Below are 22,236 nucleotides of genomic sequence, written 5' to 3' on the forward strand. Positions count from 1 at the left end.
GAGGGTTTCAGGCTGATGCTTTTCTTTGGACCTTTCCAGATTTCCATCTGATCTGTGCCTTTGGTGTTTGGTGCCATCAGGGTTGATTCTCAGAATGTACCTGCAAGCACAAGGGAAAAAACAGCAACATTAATTTTCAGACCGGTGTTGTCAGAATTTGTCCTAGCTCTCAAACTTGATGTTGCATGTACTTCGATGTTAATAAAAGCACTACATCTGATTCTGAATAAAGATGAAGTCTTCACAGTTCCATCTTTGGCATTAGAACTGGGCCACAGCCTTAAAAAAATGTCCGATATTGCAGCATGTGAAGCAATGATCGCAGGAGAGGAAAATGATGTCCAAAATGTATAAAATGTTCAAGCAAATGTATAGCACAAAATGGAATGAATATGTGTCATCCTCAGCCTTGAAGATGCTTAATGAAGCGAAATGGAAGTGAAATGTGAAAAAAAATGCACATTCATCTCAGCAATCAAACTAAACTGTACCAAGAAAAGCTCAAACTTGAGAAAAGTCAGAAGTACTGGTCAAAACTTGCCCAAATAACTCTGTGTGAAGTTATTCTATTTAATTGCAGGAGAGCAAAAGTTTCAAAAATGAGGTTGAATTCATATCTTCTCAAAAACGCATCTGTTTTTCACTCCGATGTCGCTGATGCTTTATCTGAAGTTGAAATGCTCTGTCAACATTTCCAATGCATCGAAATTACAGTAGAGGCAAGCGAGACAGAAAGATCCAATACTCCTGACCCCAAGTATGCTTGACTCCAAGGAGCTACATGCCACTAACCTCTGTTGATCTATTTGCTGCTTTCTTGACAGAGAATTGGTCACTAATGGCTGCCACTTTTTTCAGAGCCACTTGGAAACAACCTGTCTACCCCATCAACTGCGCATCACTTCCACCATTCGCTCACTGACTTGTGGCCATCCTACTGCATGTCTGCTGGACCCCATTCTTACTAACCCTCATCCAAGCCATAACTTTAACCATTGTGTCAGCAATCACACATGTTTCACTGGCTTCTGGAACATTTCATACCGCATTCAAACAGGCTTGGGTAACTCCCCTGCTCAAACCAGTCCTGCTGAAGTTGAGAAATATTGGCTGATTTCACTTTTCCCATTTTTATCTGAGTCTATGAAAAGAGCAGTTTTCAAACAGGTCTCTGAATTCCTCTCACAGATTGACAACCTGAATCCAAATCAGTTGCGAGAAACCTGGGTGTCATGACTGACTGACCAGTTGTCTTTCTCTGACCACGTCAATATGCCACCCAATTCAGGCCATGCCCATTGCTATCTCTGCCTAGACTAAAGCGGCTGCGAGAACACCACAGAGCCTGCGAAGGGAGACACGACCGAAACAGATTAAAGGACGAAGTAAGTGATGTTTTAAATAATTGATTTATTTAACACTTGCATCCGTGTTATTTCATGATTAAATTCAGTGTTCACGTTTTTATATATAGGCTATCGATAAATACAGGGGGTGGGGGAGGGAGAGATAGGTTAAGTCAGCTTAATTTATACAGCGCTTTTTTCAATACAGATAACAGGAAAATGATGCAACAAAGTTTGTTTTGGATGTACAGCAGCTCTAAAAGAAAATATTGCCATTGTCCACCTTAAAGGTGCAGTGTGTAATTTTTAGCAGCATCTAGTGGTGAGGTTTGCGAATTGCAAACAGCCAGTCACTCATGGCCTATCCCTCCCTTTGCAAACTCGAAGGAGAAGCTACGGTGGCCGACGTAGGATAAAAGATGTCGTCGTCTGAGTCTGAATCAGCAGAGAGTAGCAAGTCAAGCAATGAGGTTTCTTTATATTATTTTATATTAAATTATATTTACTTAATTATTCAGTAAAACCACATGTTATTGCGATTTGTTATTTTTACTTGTTCATCATTGTTTTAGTCTTTTATTCACTGACTTTACCATAGCTTGTTTCCATTCTAGTTAGTGTAAGATAAGAGCTATGGATAAGAGCATCAAAGCAGCTAGGTAAGGGGAAATAGCTAACGTTACGATCAGGGTTTCCGTTGTCCGGTAACCCATACACAAAATAAATATATTTGAAATATATTTTCAGTATATATTTTGGAATATATGCAAATATTTGAAATTGGCCCAATAAATATTTTTCACACTTAGCATCATATATTTTTGTTATATTTCAGAATATATTTCAATGTATTTTTTTCTGTATGGGTCCCCAAAAGTGTCAAAATATATGTGGCATATATTCCAAATACATTGAAATATATTCTGAAATATAACAAAAATATATGATGTTAAGTGTGAAATATATTTATTGGGCCAATTTCAAATAATATTTCTTTTGTGTCTGGGAATTACCGGACATTGGCCGAAAAAAAAAATGAAATGTCCGACAAAATTAAATCTTTCCGGTCAAATTGTCCGATTAATAATCCCGCCCTCCTAACACAATCACAAAGAGAATAAGCCTAAAATGTATAAAGCAAAAATACACAGACCTTTGGCTATGATATAAAGGAACAGGCTCTACCGTTTGAAAGTTATTAAACATTATTACATGGCTTGGTTGAATTCCAATGTGGAATGCGGTCTGTTATTTCTTGATATCAGACCGCTGCGAAGCACTAGCGGCGCCAGGATTTTGATTGTAGGTGGGCCTCCAGAAAACTGGATGGGCCAGTTAAAATAAGCCAAAAAATAAAAAATAAAATAAAATAAAAACGGGTTCCCCTTCATCTCCGTTTCAGTGCTTTTCTGAGCACTGAGGACAGCGACTCAGTAGCCTATAGCCTACCTGAATTTAATGCGTATATTAGCATAGGTTAAAAAAAAAAATTTTGTTGCTTTTTTAATACAATTACAATTTCATTTAATTTATTGTTTAATAAAATTATAGGCCTATTATTTTTTGTTTATTAACAGCAACAACAGCTGTAAATATGAAGTTGACGATTGCCATCTCCGTAGTGTACGCGCCTATAGAGAGAAATGCACATAATGGATTACAGAAATAGGCTACTCTCTGATTATGTAATCATTACATAATCAGAGAGTAGCCTATTTCTTTTCGTTTTAAATTGTTAAAAAGACATTTCAAGCTTTCTTAAGATATATTTCATGTCTGTGAGAGTGAGGCCTACGCTGAGTTTCGTTAAATTAGGATGAGATGCGCTCCCGTTCACGAGCAATGCAAGTGATCGCGCGGGCGCCTGCATGATTAGGCCTATCGTCTGCTATATTTTCTTATTTATTAAATACAGGCAATTGGTTGATAAAAAAATTATTAAAATTAAGATACAATTTATACAAAACGAAATTAAATTCAAAAAAGTCTTTCTACAAAACAAAACTTAATTAAGTGGTCAAAATCATGTCTGACCCGCTCCATGTCTCTCGATATTGCGCATCCTATCTTACTCCTGCGGTTTACTTTTCATAATCAACATTAATTAAAAAATAACATTATAATATTTTAACAAATATTAAACTAAATGAGCTTATTTAATGGCTACAACACGTAGTAGACCTAGACTCTCTATTTGTACAAACTGCTGCACATTCATTTTATTCTGAATTTTGCACACATAAGTTGAAAGGCATTTGTTTGTGCATGCATAGCAAAACATATCTGCAACATTTATCAAGTTCACTGATAATTATGCGCGCATTTTTTAATTATTATGTTAAGGAATAATTAAACAAGAATGAAGCATAGGCTATAAACTGCGTTGTTTCGTTTAGAATGGAATGGATCGCAAATAGATCCAAATGAAGCAACGTACAAAACCATAGTAGAAAATGGGTCTCCAGTGTTTCTGCAGAGAGGGGTTTCTCGCTGCAGAATCGGATCAAGACGGAGCAGCGAAGTCGCCTTGCGGAGAACAATTACGCGGCTTATGCGCATTGCAAGTTGTGGAGAGACACTGGGAAGTTCGCTTGAGTAAAAACAATAGGCTTCAGATATTTTATGTGGGGAAGGGGGGTTGGTTTGTTAAACTATGAATGTGAAACCATATAGTAAAAACAATTGGCATTGATTGACGCCAATCGGACGTTCATGTTTTTTCCGTCTATTTTAAAGTTAGGCTAATAAATGTTGCATTCGGCCTGATTATGTCATTTTTTAAGTTACATAGCCTGCCTCCAGTTTTCCTCAACTTGACTAATTAAGAGGAGATATTTGACCGGCATATCATCAAAATGTCCATGACCCGAAACCATTTTTTTCTAGCGGAAACTCTGGTTACGATGTCCGAGGCGTCGTTCAGACAGCATGTTTTTCTCCACGTTTGCAGAGTCAGGGACAACCTGAGTATGTACCGGAGGTAACTAGGAGAGGGAAAGGGAGAGGGAGAGGAAGATGGCGGAGAGGCAGAGGTGTTGGAGGTGCAGTCAGGGAAAGGAGAGGCAGAAGACCTACCCAGAGTGATGGCTCAATAGAGGACGAAGAAAGAGTGGAAGCCCTCCAAAGGAACCAGAGAGCTGTTACCGAGGTTTGTATTTCTAAAGTTATTTTAACGTTATTATATTCTGACCTGTTTGCACTTTATGACAAACCCCAGCACACAGTGATAACGTTATTTACATAGCAGCTCTGTGCACATGTACCCCTGGTACTGTAACGTTAGTTAGTAGTTAAATGTTTTCATAGTGTAACCTGTCATTTACTGGGCAACAATGATTATATGAAGCCATATTATACAAGTTGAGCAAACACTGGCCAGCCTGCAAACCCTAATATGCAGTAACATATTGCCAACATAATGTCAAGCAACTTATAAATCCTTATTTTATCAGAATCAGAAATTCTTTATTGATACTCGAGGGGCAATTCTTGGTCACATTTGCTAAGCTTGCATGTCAAGATACTAAGGAAAAGAAATAACTATATAAAGTAGGTAAGTAGGAAATATAATTAAATATAATAATGTAATAATGAGTACTGGTATAGTTCGTTTTGAGTGGAATACAATCTTAAAAACAACATTATTTAGACACTAGCCAGAGTATTGAAGCAGATAATATTGCATATTGAGTATTTTTCCCTGTGTCCTCTTTCTTCAGAGACTTCTTCAGGAGATGACCCTCGAAGAACACAGAGAGCTCTCCACCCTTCTGCTGGAGAGGCAGCCAGGTCTGGTCTTTGAAGCCTTGATGATGCATCAGCGCAGACATGGTGCCCCACCTTCTGCCGGAGCGCCAGGAGTACCTTGGTGTACTTGTGGTAATTGTAGGGAAATGCCTACGGACCAGGAGAGGAAATGCTGTGGCCAGGATTAAGTGAACTGTGTGAGCCTACAGCCCCACTTCTCCCAGTACTGCCTTAAAGAAGGCTTTATTCGCATTCACAGGCAGTACCGGGAGGACATTACGGCATTAGGCAACATCAGGGAGCCTGGGGATGACAACAGAGAGTACCGCTATGGCGCCTATAGACACTTCATCTATTGGCAACATGGAGCTTTAGGCCAGGGAAACCGACTTGTCATCCCCAGTTGTTGTGTTTGGAGGATCAGAGACAAGTTCACTGATCCTCAAGGACACTACACTGGTTTTATTCCTGGACTGTGAATTTCCTTTCAGGCCCTCTGGCATGGTCATTCAGTTTAACACAAGTACTCACAAATCTGACTCGGCATCACATGGCCTCAAACAAATGTACATAGTTAACATTTGATTTATTATTAGAATTCTATATATATTTATTCATATTTCTCCCCTCTTTATTTAAATTTGATGTATGTTTTATAGTTATATATTGTGTTATAGTTGTTCAACTGCAGTTCTATGGTATTGAAAAAATAAAAGTTAAGAAATAGAAGCACATGGTGTTTTTATTTTCATTATATACATTTGAACGTGTTTAGAAAAGTATGACAATTTCAAACTTTGCTATAACATTTCCAATACCAATTTTAATTATTTATATTTACATAATAGGGGACAGCTGTAGCCTTACTTATCATTACTGTTCAAAAATGTAAACTTTAATTTAGGCTACCTACTGTAAATAATATGCGCTGGTCACAGTGTACTTAGCAGAATAAGATGAAACTAGTTGAAAGCTATGACTTTGTCAGTGAACTGAAGTTCTTTCCCTCGTGATCCAGCCTGACAAGTACCAGGACACATGCAAGGTGATCTCCTTTGGGGATCCTTCCACATCGGATGCTGGTTGGAATAATGGTCCTGTTGAAGACAGTGCCATCAAACAAAGTAAACAAAATCTGTTGTCTTTTTTAGTGCAATGGAAACTTCCATACGGTCATCTATCAACTGCACATAGTTAAATAACCCTGATGTACAGAATAGTAACTTTATGGTTAATAAATGTTTAACAACATGAGCCAGCTATTACACTTACTGCTGCTATGTTTTTGGCAATGTTCTTCGCACCATGCCACATGTCCAGACTGTGATGAATTCCAATTATTTATATTGCTGTTATACACATGCATTCATACAATATATCACTTGAATACTTACTCATAAGGGCACTAATCTGGGCATGAGCATCTGTGCAGATCTCCACTAGCTTTATGTCCGATGTAAACTTGTCCACAGTCTGGATGAAACCCTCCTTCTCCATGACGACAGAGTTCCGTGATGTTTGCCGCTTGTCTATGGTGGCAACATAAATGATCTCCTTGCTCTCATTCTCCATGGCGGTGTAACTGCAGTATTGTGCACAGTGACCAGGAGAGTCATTTCTGCCATCCGCTGAATTTTTTTTAACTATATTTCAACGGAAAAACAGTAATTACTTGCTTCCATACTGTCATTGCTTAGTGTATTCAATAGCTATTGTCATGATAGAAACAAGACTGGAAGCAAACACAGGTTTCTTAATATTTAATAAACTCAGAACAACACAAACACAGTCTCAGATACACTGGTGGGCGGCGACTCAGGCTCGTGCAGGGACTAGATGGTCTGTGGTGCGCTGGTGCAGTAAGGTGAAGAATCCAAATCCCGGTGCTGGAGTGCGGTGAAACCGAATGACGAAAAACACGAACAGCAGGAAGACACGGCGAGGCAAACACTGACGCGGCAACTCCACGGGACCTCAAACAAACAATCCGACACTGGAACAGAGAATGGTGTGAGTATATGAAGGGAACGGGAATGAATTGCAGCTGTGAACAGTGATGGTGATGATAATGATTATCAGCTGGAGCGCTGACAGACACGTGAGCGGGACAACGCCCACTCACACATAAACAAACACAGACACGAGACGAAAAGGAAACAATGCATTCAACAACCGTGACAGCTATGTTACATAATACAGTATCAACGACACACCTAGGACAACAACATCTTTCCCTTGAAGCCGACAAAGAGCCTCTGTCCTTCTCTCTTCCCAGAAGTCCTTTATTGTATTGACGCAGTAAGTGTCCTGAATGGAGAAGGTGTTCCTGTTCACCATCCCCATGTTCATGATTTTGAACAAGAGGGCAACTTTTGCGTAGTTGTTGCCAGACAACAAAATGTTGGTGGACAAGAGAAAATCTTCAGCTTGCATCCTAAACTTCATCACAAGCTGTGTTCATTAGGACAGATCTAAAAGTCACACAGAAGAAACATTTGCTTTTGTCATGTACAGCACTGGCTTTTGGTATAACCTTTCATTTTATACTAATTTTAAGTTGTGATATTCTGTGATTGTCTGGACTTACCCATTCGATAGTAGCTGCTGTGCCCTTGGTGGTGATGTTGATCTCAAAGGGTGCAATAGAGTTGCACAGCGCACCAGTCCTCAGAAGGCCAGTGCATTTATCCACAGACAGGATCAGAAATAGCCAGTTGTCTTAAGCAGTTCTCGTACACTATGGAGGCTCTGACATCTATGATGTCATCTTCACAAAGGACATTCTGTGTTTCTGGGAAAACAGGGTCATGATGACAGGGAGAAGGCTCATCAGGAGGGTCTTCATGTGCAGGCAGATCATTGGAGTCTCGTCGATTCCAATAACAGGAAGTCCATCGATAGAGTGTGCTTTCTTCAGTGCTCCACCCATTCTGTTGAGGCACAAAAATCTGTAGTAAACAGACACCACAAAACAATTGCAAATTGAGAATGACAAATAACACACCGTATAGAAATCGGTGGAAGATCGCTGAAACCATTCTGTCCATCATCTCTTTCAAGGGAGTAAGGGGGGAAGCTTCATCTGCCCAATCAATTCTGTATATAATGACAACTTTCAGTTAAAAACAAGTTCCCAAGTAATTTCACTGAAAAATAATACATGTAATTAGGAAGTACTACTTACACACTGTTCATTGGGTCATTGAAAACAATTTCCTCCAAGTCCTCCTCAACAATGCTCATGTCATGTAAGCTGCAAAAAACATATTACAAATATTTATTATGAAAATTTGGAGAAAAGCAATACAGGGCTAAAACGTGTGATGTGTACATTTTACCTTTGTTCAAGGCCCTGGATTTCAGTGGCTTCTGGAATGACATCAAGATGCTCATCCCACATATGCTCATTCAACAGTAGATACAGACCAAATATAAAATAAAATTACACACTAATCATAAAGTTCATGTTTATAATCAAAGATATTATGACAAAATTATACTGGCATAATGGTTCAATGATCTACAGCCAAATAGAGCGAGCTTTGGTGATAACCAAGTAAATATTAAATTACTAGAATAGTAATTTCTCACCAGAAATGACATCAAAAGTGGAAAACATTTGTCAGAAACGTACAGTTACACATAAATTGACCATCAACTGCAATTTTCAGAAGCCGCCTTTATTTTTTACCTCAACTATAACAGAATCACAGGATTGTGGGATATCGTAGGCAGCGAAGGATACTGTACTGTAATTTGGCTGATTATCCATGTAATTGCACCTTTGTATGGATTTGTGAGACGGATTTAGAGGTTTAATAAAGCTGGCAAAGCATCACATCTGTACATCCAAACCAATGCAGATTTGTTGTACTGTGCAAAACAATAAGATACTTTTTTATTATTATTTTAATGAGTATTTGATGCTCATTCAAACAAAAAGGAGGTATTAAAACGATTGAAAAATCTAATTTTACACTCATTTGTCAAATTACTTTATTCAGTGTCTCCACCTGAAAACTACTGTTTCTTGTCGTTAATAATGTTTTTAATTTAGTTATGCTGGTAGTTTTAGCTGTGGTATCGAAATTGAAAAAAAAAGAAAAAGAATTGTGATTCTCTCACTGGTAACTAGAAATTTTGCTGTTATAACTGATAAAAAAAATTTATGGCCAGTAAATTTTATTAAGTGATGTGGCAAAAAGTTGGTTTTAGGCCCTGGTTGTTTCTATGCCATCGGGTGGGCTGTTTGTCTATGTAATTTAATATAATATGTGAGAGGAGCATTTCTAACATAAGTTGATACATTAATATGGTCTTTAAGAGTGAGTAAAATATTTTTATGAGCAAGTCATTGGCTGCGTTTGAAATCTCCCCCTAAACCCCAATTCACTATTCCCTACTTTACTCCACTAATATAGTCCACTTGAAACAATGAATGATAATGAGTGAATTAATTTGGATGGCTGTGGATGTCATCTTCTGCCGAGACGTGGGGAATTAATTCAACACGAATCTCATGGGTTTCTCTGGCTCTAGAAGTTCATTGTATGTTGGTTGTTCATCGGTTGCTATTGTGGTGCATTTTGTAATTAAATGAGTGCACTTGATAATGTCCACTATATAAGTCAATCGATTTGCTCAAAAACACAGATTCTTTCAGGAATGAAACATCACTGTGTTGATCTGAGAAGCCGAACGGCTCTTTCTGCTTTGGCTTCATTTGGAACTACTTTTGTTGGTGGAGAAAAAATAGACAAAGTAACTGTCAATTTTGTGTCCCTCAAGTTCCTCAATTTTAACTTCTTGTTTATTCAGCTGTTGTTTAAACAAGAATGCCTGCATCTAATGTTGTCCTTGAGCATTAGCAATAGAGCACAAGTTGGATCGGTTATAGTTTAAAGGCTGTAATTTACTACTTATATTGCAATGATCTGTCCTGTGTAAAGTAAAGTGTGTGTCCTGTGCTGTGGAACAGAGACATACTGAAACATCATGTCTGACGTGTTCAGGAAGTGGCTTCAGGAAGCTGCAGATCAGTTAAAGTGCGCTTTGCTTCTGCTGCATGTTATTCTCAATATCAAGCAAATGAGACTCACTTTGCCATTCAAGATGGTGATGCCCTATGGAGCAATGATTATGAGCATCTTCCAAATTATTGATTTGACCGATTCTATGCACAAAATTTGATATTCTAAATAAATGATTGCATTACATTTACACTCACATGAACAATATAGTGGTAATGTAATGTGGTCACTATAATTATACGGTTTAAAATTGAAAAATCTGTATTGCTAAATACTTTATAGTAATTTTTATTGATTTACTTCACGGATGGTTCTAAACGTATAAGGCCTGGAAGACACTAGGTGGTTTTCAAATCTTAACTGATTTAAAAGGGCACATATCATGAAAATCTGACTTTTTCCGTGTTTAAATGACATAATCAGGTCCCCGGTGCATCTACCAACCCAGAAAACATGAAGTGACAACCCAGTAACTTTTATTCTGTGATTATTTTAATTCCTTTTGTAAAGCACTTTGAATTGCCATAGTGTATGAAATTTGCTATATAAATAAACTTGCCTTGCATTATATTTTATGTAATGAAGCAGTATTTATAAATAATTGATCAATGCACATCAAATTTAAAAGTCAAAGTCATCAACTTCCCCTCCCTCTTGCAATGACATCTCTTCTCTGATGACGTGTTTACTGGTGCAACCTCCCAGCAAGCAATAGCCGTCATTTCACCGTCTCGGCTAACCATAGACCCGATAGTCCGGCTATGAGTGACACACTTCTAGACAAAATAACCATGAATTTGGTTACATGTCGTTTTTACCAAAATAACTTGTGAGATGTATGATATTCCATCATGTAAGCAAAGTCAACAGTGATTAAATGTTAAATTGACGTCTGTTAAATTTTCACTGACAGCCCAAATTTTGCCTTGTTTTAGCCTAGACGTCAGGGCTGTGTTTGGACGGCTATTAGATGTCTTTTAAACACAAAATTGCTTGCTGGGCTGTCACTCACATGGCTGAGTTTCACATATACATACGAAAAGGGAAGAAAAGACTATCACAACTTCTGCTTCATGTCAACTTTAAGGGTCTGATGGCACTTTTTTTTTTCTTCACACATTGACCACAAGCTTGTTTGCCACTAGCTTTAAAAAGAAGACGAGTGCTGATTACATCTAAAAAAACAAGGAACAATATCATTTAATGTTAAAGAGAAGAAATGTCTGATAGTATTTATGATGATGTGATCGGGACTGAGTCTGAGGGAAGGCAGACAGAGAGACTGGAGATGACAGTGGAAATCTATGAGAGTGCAGAGAGAGATCATGACTTCAGGACAGAGACAAACACACATCAACCACTTCAGCGTTCAGGTAATCACATTACTTTGATAGAAACATCACAGTCTGCACATATTCAGTCATCTAATGTCATGATTGTGGTGTTCAGAAAGTGATTGTGTGAAGATCAGAAGCTCAATAGCAGCTACAGTGTGTTTGGTTCTACTTTTTGTTCTTCTGATGCTATTACTGGATTTAATTACTAACCGTTTGTATTTAAAAACAGAGCAACATGTTTACTCAGCTTGTGTGTTTTAGTTAGGATGGTCATAAATCTGATATCTGAAATGATTTTATGAACTGAACTGTAACCTGATAACATTGAACACAACTGAAACACAGCGTCAGTCTATTGTTTGCCCTTTATTGATGAAGTGAACCTCAGGTGAGGTCAGGTGTATTTGAGTGTCAGAAAAACTGCACAGATACAGCCAGCATTAGTTTGGTGTTATCATGATGGTTTTAGGGAAGACCTGATGCCTTCATAATTATGTTCATGAGAATGCTGCTCTATCTTTGTGTTGGTGGAGAAACTGAGAAAACACAGATCATAAAAATTGATCTTAGCCTTGACTTTAGTGCTGTTAGTCACAATCCTCACAGTGTGAATTATTTGGCCGTACATTTACAGTAAATTACTGGCTACTAGTTGAATTGGTTTCGCAGGAAGTTACTGTATCATTTGTATCGATTTTCATCGCATTTGTGTAATATAGCAGTGTGATCCTGTAGAATCATTGTAGTGTGCTCCTGTAGAATTACTGTATTTAACTGTGAAGATACAGTTAATGCCATCGGATTACTGTAATTTAGCAGTATTCTTCTGTAGAATTACTGTATTTAACTGTGAAGATACAGTTAATGCCATCGGATTACTGTAATTTAGCAGTATTCTTCTGTAGAATTACTGTTTTTAACTGTGAAGTAACAGTTAATGCCAACTCACAAAGCAGTGCGTGCTTACCGTTTTGAATATCAAACACTTACTTTATTCCACTCCGCTCATGTTAATATTGAAATATTCGCCAAGGAACACTCAGGTAAGCTGATGTAACATTAGAACAACCTTCTATCTTTACCGTTTTTACTTCTTTGCTCGCTGTTTTGCTATTATTCTTGTGATGAACAGCCAATTAGAGTTCTCTCTCTCACCGACGGCCCGACACCGATTCAACATGCCAAATCGGCCGAAAAAAGCAGAGGAGGACCAATTTCAGCTGACGGTGCGGAACACACTGAGAAAACTTAGTTGAGCTAAGCTCGAGTTCACCCAGATACACTTAACCTTATTAGCTTAAAGATTATATGGGCAAACGAACTTGTGAACTGTCATAATGCCTACATTAAAGTTACAGTCTGTAAGGATGACAGCAAGTTGTCGAAATAGGTACTGCAGTCCAAATTTAAAATATTGGAGATTCCCCCGGTTTCCCCCGGCCCCTCCTCCTCAGACTCAACACTCATGTGGGTTGCCAGTTTGAGAACACACACAATAGAAACGGGCACAACTGACAATGAAAGCTGAGGAGACTTGCAAACTGTAACTTGATGAGTTGATTTATCTGCGTTTTATTATGCTCTCATTCATTGAGATTTTTAGATAGGGATTTTTAGGTCGGGTAGAATCTACAATCTCTGACCCAGTTTGTTTGTTCGTTTCCAATACTCTGTGTTTCCTGCCAACTGGCATCCCAGGGTGTCGAAATACTATTAAGGTGAACCGGCAGTGGGCGAGATCACACAGACCAGAACAAAAAATAGACATTCCAACACGGAATGGGTTAAAAAATAAGTAAAATAACTGGCTGTAGAAGTGTTTTTCAGAGAAACGAGTACAGTATGTGAACTCAGCATGCTTCCTAAATATCTGCAAACATATTGTGGTATTGTTATGCTTTAGTAGAGTGAACAATTACATACAGCACATTTAAGGCCACAGCTTACCTTACAACTTTATTTCCCAGTGCTCACCACAGAAAAATGCTAACGTTGTTAGTACTAAGAAAAGCTATAGTTAACACATAATGACCAATGTTTTCTAAATGAGTATCCAAAGAAATTTCCGACGGTGTTTCTAATGTCTCACAGTTTGCTTTAACACTAAAACGATACTTGGTTACTCACGTAACCTCGGTTCTCTCTAGAGAGGGAACGAGTATTGCGTAAGGAACTTACGCTACGGGAAAAGTCATCTTTTCTCGAGATACTGAAGCCAAAAATTATCCTAATTTTTCATATTTTGTCAACGCAGTGCTGCAGGCGGCACAGCAGAGCTAGAGCGGGCAATACTGCGTGCTCATTGGCTGCCGCGCGGCAACTGCTTAAGCCTACCAGTGAGCCCCGCGTGACGTCACGCCCAATGAGGGCGCGCGCGCCCTCGCGCGTCACAGCCCGCCAGAAGGGGCGGCGTCAGAGCGTATAAAAACAGGGCTCGGAGGCTTAACTCTCTGGTTTCTGTCGAATGAAGCGACATGAGCTCGGGGCGCAAGCACGGCAGGGAACGCAATACTCGTTCCCTCTCTAGAGAGAACCGAGGTTACGTGAGTAACCAAGTATCGTTCTCTTACGAGAGGTTCTCTCGTATTGCGTAAGGAACTTACGCTACGGGAACCCTTTGTCAACGCCGTGCGCGCCATGCATCCACACACAACTCCAGGGGGGGAGCCCGGGGAGTGAAGAGTGGGGAGAGAGGTGGCCAGCAATGCGGGCCAACACATGTACATAAGCACCCATAGGGAGAACAGAGCGTCACAACCGGTCTGTATATAAGAGCTTTCCCTGAAAGTGCGGCTCGACCAGGAAAGTCAAATCTAATATCCAGCCTGCGAAAGAGCAGTGCATGAACATGATTTTAGACTGCGAGAAGTTTAGCCTGCAGGGCGGGAACTTCCAGGTTATAAAACCTAACAAATGTAGACGGGGCGGCCCAGCCCGCTGCCGTACAAATGTCATGAATGGAAATCCCACTGGACCATGCCCACGATGAGGCAACGCCTCTGGTGGAATGAGCCCGTATGCCCAGAGGGCACTGCAGGTTTTTGGACGCATATGCTGTCGCGATAGCATCCACTATCCATCTGGATAACGTCTGTTTCGAGGCGGCGAGACCCTTGGTGCGCCCACCAAACAAAACAAAGAGCTGCTCTGAGAGCCTGAAGGCTGCAGAGCGCGTAATATAAAGCCTTAACGCCCTGACGGGGCAAAGGAGATTATTATCGACCTCGTTGGCTGCCGGCGGCAGGGCTGAGAGGGAAATAACCTGTGCTCTGAAAGGAGTGCCCAACACTTTAGGGACATAGCCATGTCTGGGTTTGAGAATGACTAACGAGTCGTTAGGTCCAAACTCGAGACACGACGCGCTAACTGATAGCGCATGTAAGTCACCCACGCGTTTTACTGAGGCAAGGGCCAGCAGAAAAACGGTTTTGAAAGTGAGGTATTTGAGACCCACAGAGTCTAGCGGCTCGAAGGGAAAAGCTTTAAGGGCCTCCAGGACCAAAGACAGATCCCATATCGGAACCGAAGGCGGGCGCGGAGGGTTCAGCCTCCTGGCGCCTCGCAGGAAACGGGTGACGAGTTCGTTTCTTCCAAGTGCGCGGCCGCGCGCCGAGTTGGCGAATGCAGCAATCGCCGCAACATACACCTTGAGCGTGGAGGGGGACCTGCCCGCGTCCAAGAGCTCTTGGAGGAAGTTCAGAACCTGTGGAACCTCACAGGACTGAGAGTTCAAACTCTTCCCTGTACACCATTTATTAAACACTGACCATTTAGACGCATAGAGCCGCCTCGTCGAGGGGGCTCTGGACTGCGAGATCGTGTTAATTACCCCTTCTGGCAGATCAACGAATATTCGTTGATTACCCACGCATGCAGAGACCAATGCTCTGGATGGGGATGCAGAATTGATCCTCGTGCTTGAGAGAGAAGGTCTCTCCTCACCGGGATCGGCCACGGGGCTGTGTCTGACATGTTCACCAGCTCCGGGAACCAAGGTTGGTTTTCCCAGTGCGGGGCTATGAGGAGCACTGCGCAGCGCGTTTCCCTGATCTTCGCTAATACCTGAGGCAGCATAGAGATCGGGGGGAAAGCGTACAACGGGACCCTGGGCCAGGCCTGGGCCAGCGCGTCCTCGCTCTTCGAAAAGAACCTTTTGCACTGAGCGTTCTCGCTTGTGGCAAAAAGGTCCAATTTCGCTTCGCCGAAGCGGAGCCACAACGTCTGTATCGTCTGGCTGTGTAACGCCCATTCCCCTGGGGGAACATTGTCCCTGGACAGTCTGTCCGGGCCGTCGTTCAGGTGCCCGGGCACGTGCGCGGCTCTCAGCGAGCGCAGCGAGCCCTGAGCCCAGACCAGAAGGCGTTCTGTTAGAGCGCGCAGGGCTCTGGATCTGAGTCCGCCCTGGCGGTTCACGTAGGACACCACTGACATGTTGTCTGAGCGAACTAGCACGTGGTGTCCCCGCAAGTATGGGAGAAAATGCTTCAAAGCTTTCTCGACCGCTAACATCTCCAGACAGTTTATGTGGAGGTCCCGCTCTGGACCCGACCAGGGGCCGCAGATTGGTCTGCCTTCGTAAAGCGCTCCCCAACCCATGTGGGACGCGTCTGTCGAGACCACTTTGCGGTGTGAGATGGCTCCCATTGTCACTCCCTGACGGTACCATTCGGGCGCTAACCAGGGCTGCAGGGCTGAGACACAGACCTGAGTCACGCTGATTCGAACGCTGCCCGAAACCCACGCTCCGCGGGGTACTTTCGATTTCAGCCAGCATTGTAGCGGGCGCATACGAAGTAACCCCAGCCGTAGGACCGCTGCGGCTGATGCCATATGGCCTAACAGCCTTTGGAAACGTTTCAGAGGGAGGTATCTGCCCTTTTGGACGGATGCGGCGAGGTGTCGAACACAGCGCGCGCGCTGTTCTGACAGCCTGGCAGTCATCGCCACCGAGTCCAGTTCTATTCCCAGGAAGGAAATAAACTGACTGGGGATGAGTGAGCTCTTGTCCCAGTTCACCGAAAGACCCAGGCTTTCCAGATGACTGAGAAGCGCTATCTTGTGAGAGATGAGCTCCTCTTTCGACTTTTTTCGCAGCAGCTTCGCTATCTCTGCGTGCAGCAGATGGGCTGCTTCTGCGTTCACTTTCGTTTCGGTCCGGGCTATAAAGCGCGGGGGCCGGCGACTGAACTGTAGAGAATAGCCCTGTATTACCGTGTCCAGCACCCATGTCGACACACCCGTAATAGCCTTCCATGCATTCGCACTCATAGCTAGGGGTCGAATGGCCTCTGAGTCCCGACCGTCGCATAGCGCGGGACGAGGAATCTGCAGTGGCGGGCGCGCACTGTGCGCTGAGACAGTGCCGCGGGACGGGGGCTCGCTGATAGCAGTGACCGGCCGAACTGCGCTGGGAGAGCGCGCGTGAGTGTTTACAACAGAGTGTGAACGCGGGGGAGCGGGCACAGGACTCTTTATTAAAACACGGCCGGTGGCGGTGGCGATATTTGAACCCTGAATGTGTGAGACAGAGCGAGCAGTGTGTAGTTGTGAACACTCGTGAGCGGGCACATTTCCTACACTTATTACTCGAGCGGCAAGAGCGCGCTTTATGCGAGTGTGCTCTGTGGGGTACACAGGGGGATTTGTGCTTGTGTGTAGAAATGAACACTGGGTTGTGGGCATATTCATTACACTCATAACACTGTCGGCCTGAGCCGAACGGCCAGATATTATGCTCATCTTGTGATTTATCTGGGTCGCCGTAAAAACGGCGTTTGAGTGCAGGCGAGCGAGTCGACAGACTGGCTCGTTGGCTGCTGAAAACACTACTGCAGTAGCCTTCTTTAAGGGGACTGGCAGAGGATGACAGATGAGTTTTGACGGCGGTCCGGCCGCAGCGGGACCCGCCCGTCTTTTCCTCCCGACGAGTGCTAGGAGGACTTCGCAGGCTCGGGCTTCAGCGAGACTCGAGGCCGAGGCCCTCGCGGGGGCGGCGGCCTGCGCTGGCTGGATGAGCGGGACCTAGGACGGCCGCGCTGGCGCTGCTGTGTGGTCGGAGGGCGGGAAGTGCGCTGGTTAGAACTGCGTGCAGGAGGCTCTGTGCTAGAGCGGCCTGCAGCGGAGCTCGAGCGGCGAGGCAGGAAGAGGCTCATAGCCTGTGATGCCTTCTGCACCTCCGTAAACCGGTCCACGAGGCCACTCACTGCTGGTCCGAAGAGGCCGGTGGGGGAGAGCGGGGCGTTGAGGAAGACGGACCGCTCTGATTCTCCCATATCGGCTAGCGTCAGCCACAGGTGGCGCTCTGTGACGGTGAGCGAGGCCATTGAGCGACCGATAGCTTGTGCAGCTACCTTGGTAGCGCGGAGAGAAAGATCTGTCGCGCTGCGCAGGTCGGTCAAGGTGGTCTGGTCGGGGCCCTTCTCGTCCAGCTGGCGGAGGAGGTCGGCCTGAAGGACCTGAAGGACCGCCATAGTGTGCAGGGCTGAAGCGGCCTGTCCGTTAGCCGAGAAGGCGCGGTGGACGAACGCCGAAGTAGTCCTGCAGGCCTTGGACGGGAGGGCAGACTTTGAGCGCCATCTCGCGGATGGGGGGCAAAGGTGCGCTGCGACCGCCTGTTCGACCGGAGGGATGTTGTTGTATCCCTTCTCCGCGGCTCTGTCCACCTGGGAGAGAGCAGCTGAGGCTGAAGAGCGGAGCCTGGCCGAAACCGGAGCGTTCCACGCTTTGGAGAGTTCCTCGTGGAGCTCGGGCAGAAAAGGCGCTGGTCTGGAGGCTGTAGACTGGCGGCGGTTGGGCAGGAAGCATCCATCTAGCCTGTTCGGTGGAGGCACCGCAGGCGGGGACCACTCGAGGCCTAAGCGCTCGACTGCCGTTGTGAGGAGGCGGAGAACCTCGGCGTCCACACCGGTATGGGTCCTGCCAGACACTCTCGAAGACGAGGCGGAGCGGAGTGAACCGGACCACTCTTCGCTGTCTGACGCCAGAAGAGAACAGCTGTCCAGAAGCGCGTCCACTTCCGCTTCATTGTCAGAGGCGACGGCATTGCGGGCCGTAGCCGGCGGCTGCGCGTCGGGAAGCGGGGGAGGCGAGGGAGAGAGCGAGGCTCGCGGGAGGTGTTCCGGCGATGGCCTGACTCGAATCTCCGGCTCCGGTGGTCTCTGCGAGCGGCGTTTCTTCTTACGCGGCCCGGAGACAGTTGGAGCGGGCTCTGCATTGAACAAGGCGAGTCGAGCCCGCAGGGTCGACATCGGCAGTTCCTCGCAGAATTCGCAGCCGCCCGTAGACAAGGCAACGGCTGCATGGTCTCGTCCCAGGCAGAGAGCGCAGATCACGTGGCGGTCTCTGTCGCTGAGCGGAGAGCGGCATGAACCGCATGAAACTCGAGGCATTTTGAAACAAACGCCTTGCTCTTTTAGTGAGTGCTGCAAGAAAAACACACACAAGGCAAGCGAGAAAGGATATATCGCCGGATAGCTGAGCTGGCACGGCAGGCTGAAGGCGGCGAAGATTCGACCGGCTTCCTCAGGCTGTCCTAGGCTGGCTCGTTGCTGGTTTCGACGGCGACGGCTTCTCTCAGAGTGCAGCGATGCGAAGAGCTTCGCTGAAGAGACAGAAATCAGAGAGTTAAGCCTCCGAGCCCTGTTTTTATACGCTCTGACGCCGCCCCTTCTGGCGGGCTGTGACGTGACGTCACGCGGGGCTCACTGGTAGGCTTAAGCAGTTGCCGCGCGGCAGCCAATGAGCACGCAGTATTGCCCGCTCTAGCTCTGCTGTGCCGCCTGCAGCACTGCGTTGACAAAATATGAAAAATTAGGATAATTTTTGGCTTCAGTATCTCGAGAAAAGATGACTTTTCCCGTAGCGTAAGTTCCTTACGCAATACGAGAGAACCTCTCGTAAGAGAACCAACATCTTTAAATTTGCATGATCAAACCTACGTGAATACGTTAACTGCTAACAACATAACCTACAACTAACGCTATTTGGTTAATTCTTTTAAAATACATGCACTATCATATTGTTTAATTGAGCAAATTTTGCCATTTTAACACTTACCGCTGAATCCATCAGATGAGACCATAGAGGAGACGAGAGAGCTCAATGACACAGTGTTCGCAAAAGACTGAATTTACAGGGAACATAGGGCCTAATTTTCAAAATTTTCAGTAAAATAAAAAAATTCTTAGAAATGTGGGAACATAGGGTTGACCCTGTGGTACACAAATGAAAATGTTTTGAAGATTTCTTGAGATTAAAAAAACCTTTTAAAAGTATCATCAAATACTGTATGACCATATGACCTGGGGGTTTATTCCGAGTCTTCTGTAGTCATATGATATGTTTGTGTGAAGAACAATCTGAAATTCAAGTTGTTGTTTATTGATCAACTTCTCCAGTGAGCTGTTAAACGATGCAACTGAATAAGAGTCACCCTGAAAATGTGTTAACTTGAACCCGGCTACTACATCTAACCACACTACCACATCTAACCACACTACCACATTGGTGCCTTTAAGCAAGAGCTTTTCCCGTATTATCAGACAGGAAGTCACATGCTCTTGTACTTTGTCACTTATTGGCCTCATTTACTAAATTTAGAGTCACATATAGCAGAGGACTACAGAGTAGAAACACATGCAAATTCATTGGTATTATTTCCATGACCAAGCGAACAAAAATGTCTCAGCCTGTTTATGGCAATATAAACACTGATGGAACACAAGATCTGGACAGAGGCACTCAGAGAAACCATAGAGGTACAAATACAACACACCATTAGGAAATTAATAAAACCTTTATCATTATTTTCTTTACTTTATTTTCAGGAAGTGATTGTGTGAAGACCAGAAGCTCCAGAGCAGCTCCAGTGTGTTTGGTGCTTCTGTGTGTTCTTCTGCTGACTGCAGTCATAGTGCTGTGTGTCCACATCCATACCAAGAGCACAAACTACACAGAAGAGAGACAACAGTTACTAAACATCATTACCAACCTCACAGAGGAGAGAGACCAGCTACTAAACATGATTACCAACCTCACAGAAGAGAGAGACCAGCTACTAAACAAGGACATAACCTTGACAAATGTAACCAAGAACAATTACCAGACTAATGAAAGAGATCAGTTCAATCAGGAGAGAAATGAACTGTGGAAGATGCTCAGTGAAATGGGTAATGTTAAACTATAATGTTTCCATAATTCAGTACCAGTGGTAAAAGTGCTAGTGGATGATCTGGTTCTGTTTACAGATGGATGTATTTATCAATCCAGTTTTTACTATATGTCTTCTGAGAAGAAGAGCTGGTCTGAGAGCAGAAGATACTGTACAGAGAGAGGAGCTGATCTGATCATCGTAAACACCAGAGAGAAAGAAGTGAGTGAAAAATAGATTGACCACCGAAGGTTGTGCTGCACTCTTACAGTGTGACCACTCAGAAACACAGACGTTAAAGAGTTAATTCACTCAAAAACTCTGTCATCAATTCCTCAACCTCCTCTTTTCAAACCCATAAGACTTTGTTCTTTCTCAGAAAACAAATGAAAGATATTTTTAATGGAATCTGAAAGCTTTCTGTCCCTCCATTGAAAGTCTATTCACCCAAAACTCTGACGGTTCAAAATGCTCATCGAACATACGTAGAGATCAACCGTTCTTGCTTGATGCATGAGAACAATGTTGCTCTATGTTTGTTCGCTGATGAAAGTTTATATGTGAATGAAAGCCTACATTAAATCTGTTCATCATAAGGTGATCGTATCTCTTCAGAACACTTGGATTAAACGGCTCAATTTATATGGATTTCTTTTACAAAGTCTTTGTGAACTTTTTTAAGCATCAGAGTTTTGGGTGAATAGACTGTTAATGGAAGGACAGAAAGGACAGAAATCTCTCAGATTTCATTAAAAATATCTTTATTTGTGTACCGAAGATGAATGAAAGTTTTATGGAGCTGGAACAACATGAGTGTGAGGAACTGATGATAGCATTGTTCATATTTAGGTGAACTAACCCTTTAAATGTAGTTTCCTTGTTGGTTCTACTAGGAGTTTGTAAAGAAGATGTCTGGAAGCACTGGAGTCTGGATGGGTCTGACTGACGGTGATGAGGAGGGCAGATGGACATGGGTTGATGGCAGCACACTGACCTCTGGGTGAGAAATCACTGAACTGATTATTCTCTAATAAATGATTATATCTCACAGTCTGAAGAACATCTAATGCTGATCTGTTGATGCAGGTCCTGGAAGTTGACAGAACCAAATGGACATAAAAAAGAGAACTGTGCTGTGTTATTTCCATCAGGGTGGTGTGATTATCCATGTGAAAATGCTTTTAAATGTATCTGTGTGAAAAATATTTAAAAAGAGTAATTAAATATATTTTAATCACAGCCGTAACAACATGTGAACTGTGTTGTAACTGAGTCAAGTTTCTCAATATTTCCCCATAGTTGTAAATAATGACAGTCACTACTTTATAGTGACAGTGTGTAAAGTTCTCAATATATATATATAAAATATATAATATATATTTTATATATATAAAACATGATGACATCTTATCACAATAAATACATTATTTATTAACGTATTTAATAAATGAGTCCAAACACAGTTCAGTCAAATATAACCAACAGTAGCTTGAACCCAGACCACAAAACGATTAGCTTTGATGGAAGACTGAAGATTAAACCTTTAGATGACACACAGCTCATATACTGAAGATTGACCAGATCAAAACAGTGATGGACTAGTTAAAGGGGTCATGACAAATCAAATC

General features: G+C 43.1%; 1 protein-coding gene and 1 long non-coding RNA gene across 3 annotated transcripts; one reads left to right on the top strand and one right to left on the bottom strand.

Annotated features, from left to right (window-relative positions):
* Positions 1-5,813: 5,813 nt before the first annotated feature.
* Positions 5,814-7,979, bottom strand: LOC308689690. Its single transcript, XR_014030039.1, has 4 exons — positions 7,681-7,979; positions 7,307-7,564; positions 6,488-7,086; positions 5,814-6,190 (listed from the first exon to the last, which is right to left on the bottom strand). It is a non-coding gene; the product is annotated as an uncharacterized lncRNA (long non-coding RNA).
* A 3,211-nt stretch (positions 7,980-11,190) lies between these two features.
* On the top strand, positions 11,191-21,852 carry LOC308689579 (uncharacterized protein). 2 transcript variants are annotated; one of them, XM_081363366.1, is made up of 5 exons: positions 11,191-11,496; positions 20,286-20,627; positions 20,706-20,830; positions 21,502-21,608; positions 21,695-21,852. In XM_081363366.1, the coding sequence occupies exons 1-5, from the start codon at positions 11,343-11,345 to the stop codon at positions 21,816-21,818; spliced, it is 852 nt and encodes a 283-aa protein (XP_081219492.1). In that variant the 5' UTR covers positions 11,191-11,342; the 3' UTR covers positions 21,819-21,852. The 2 variants fall into 2 exon arrangements, with proteins under 2 accessions (XP_081219492.1, XP_081219493.1); XM_081363367.1 differs by lacking the exon at positions 11,191-11,496 and adding an exon at positions 20,101-20,216.
* The last annotated feature ends 384 nt before the right edge of the window (positions 21,853-22,236 follow it).

The sequence above is a fragment of the Scardinius erythrophthalmus genome (assembly GCF_964197995.2).
Source record: "Scardinius erythrophthalmus genome assembly, chromosome: 4".
In the NCBI taxonomy this organism is placed as follows: Eukaryota; Metazoa; Chordata; class Actinopteri; order Cypriniformes; family Leuciscidae; genus Scardinius; species Scardinius erythrophthalmus.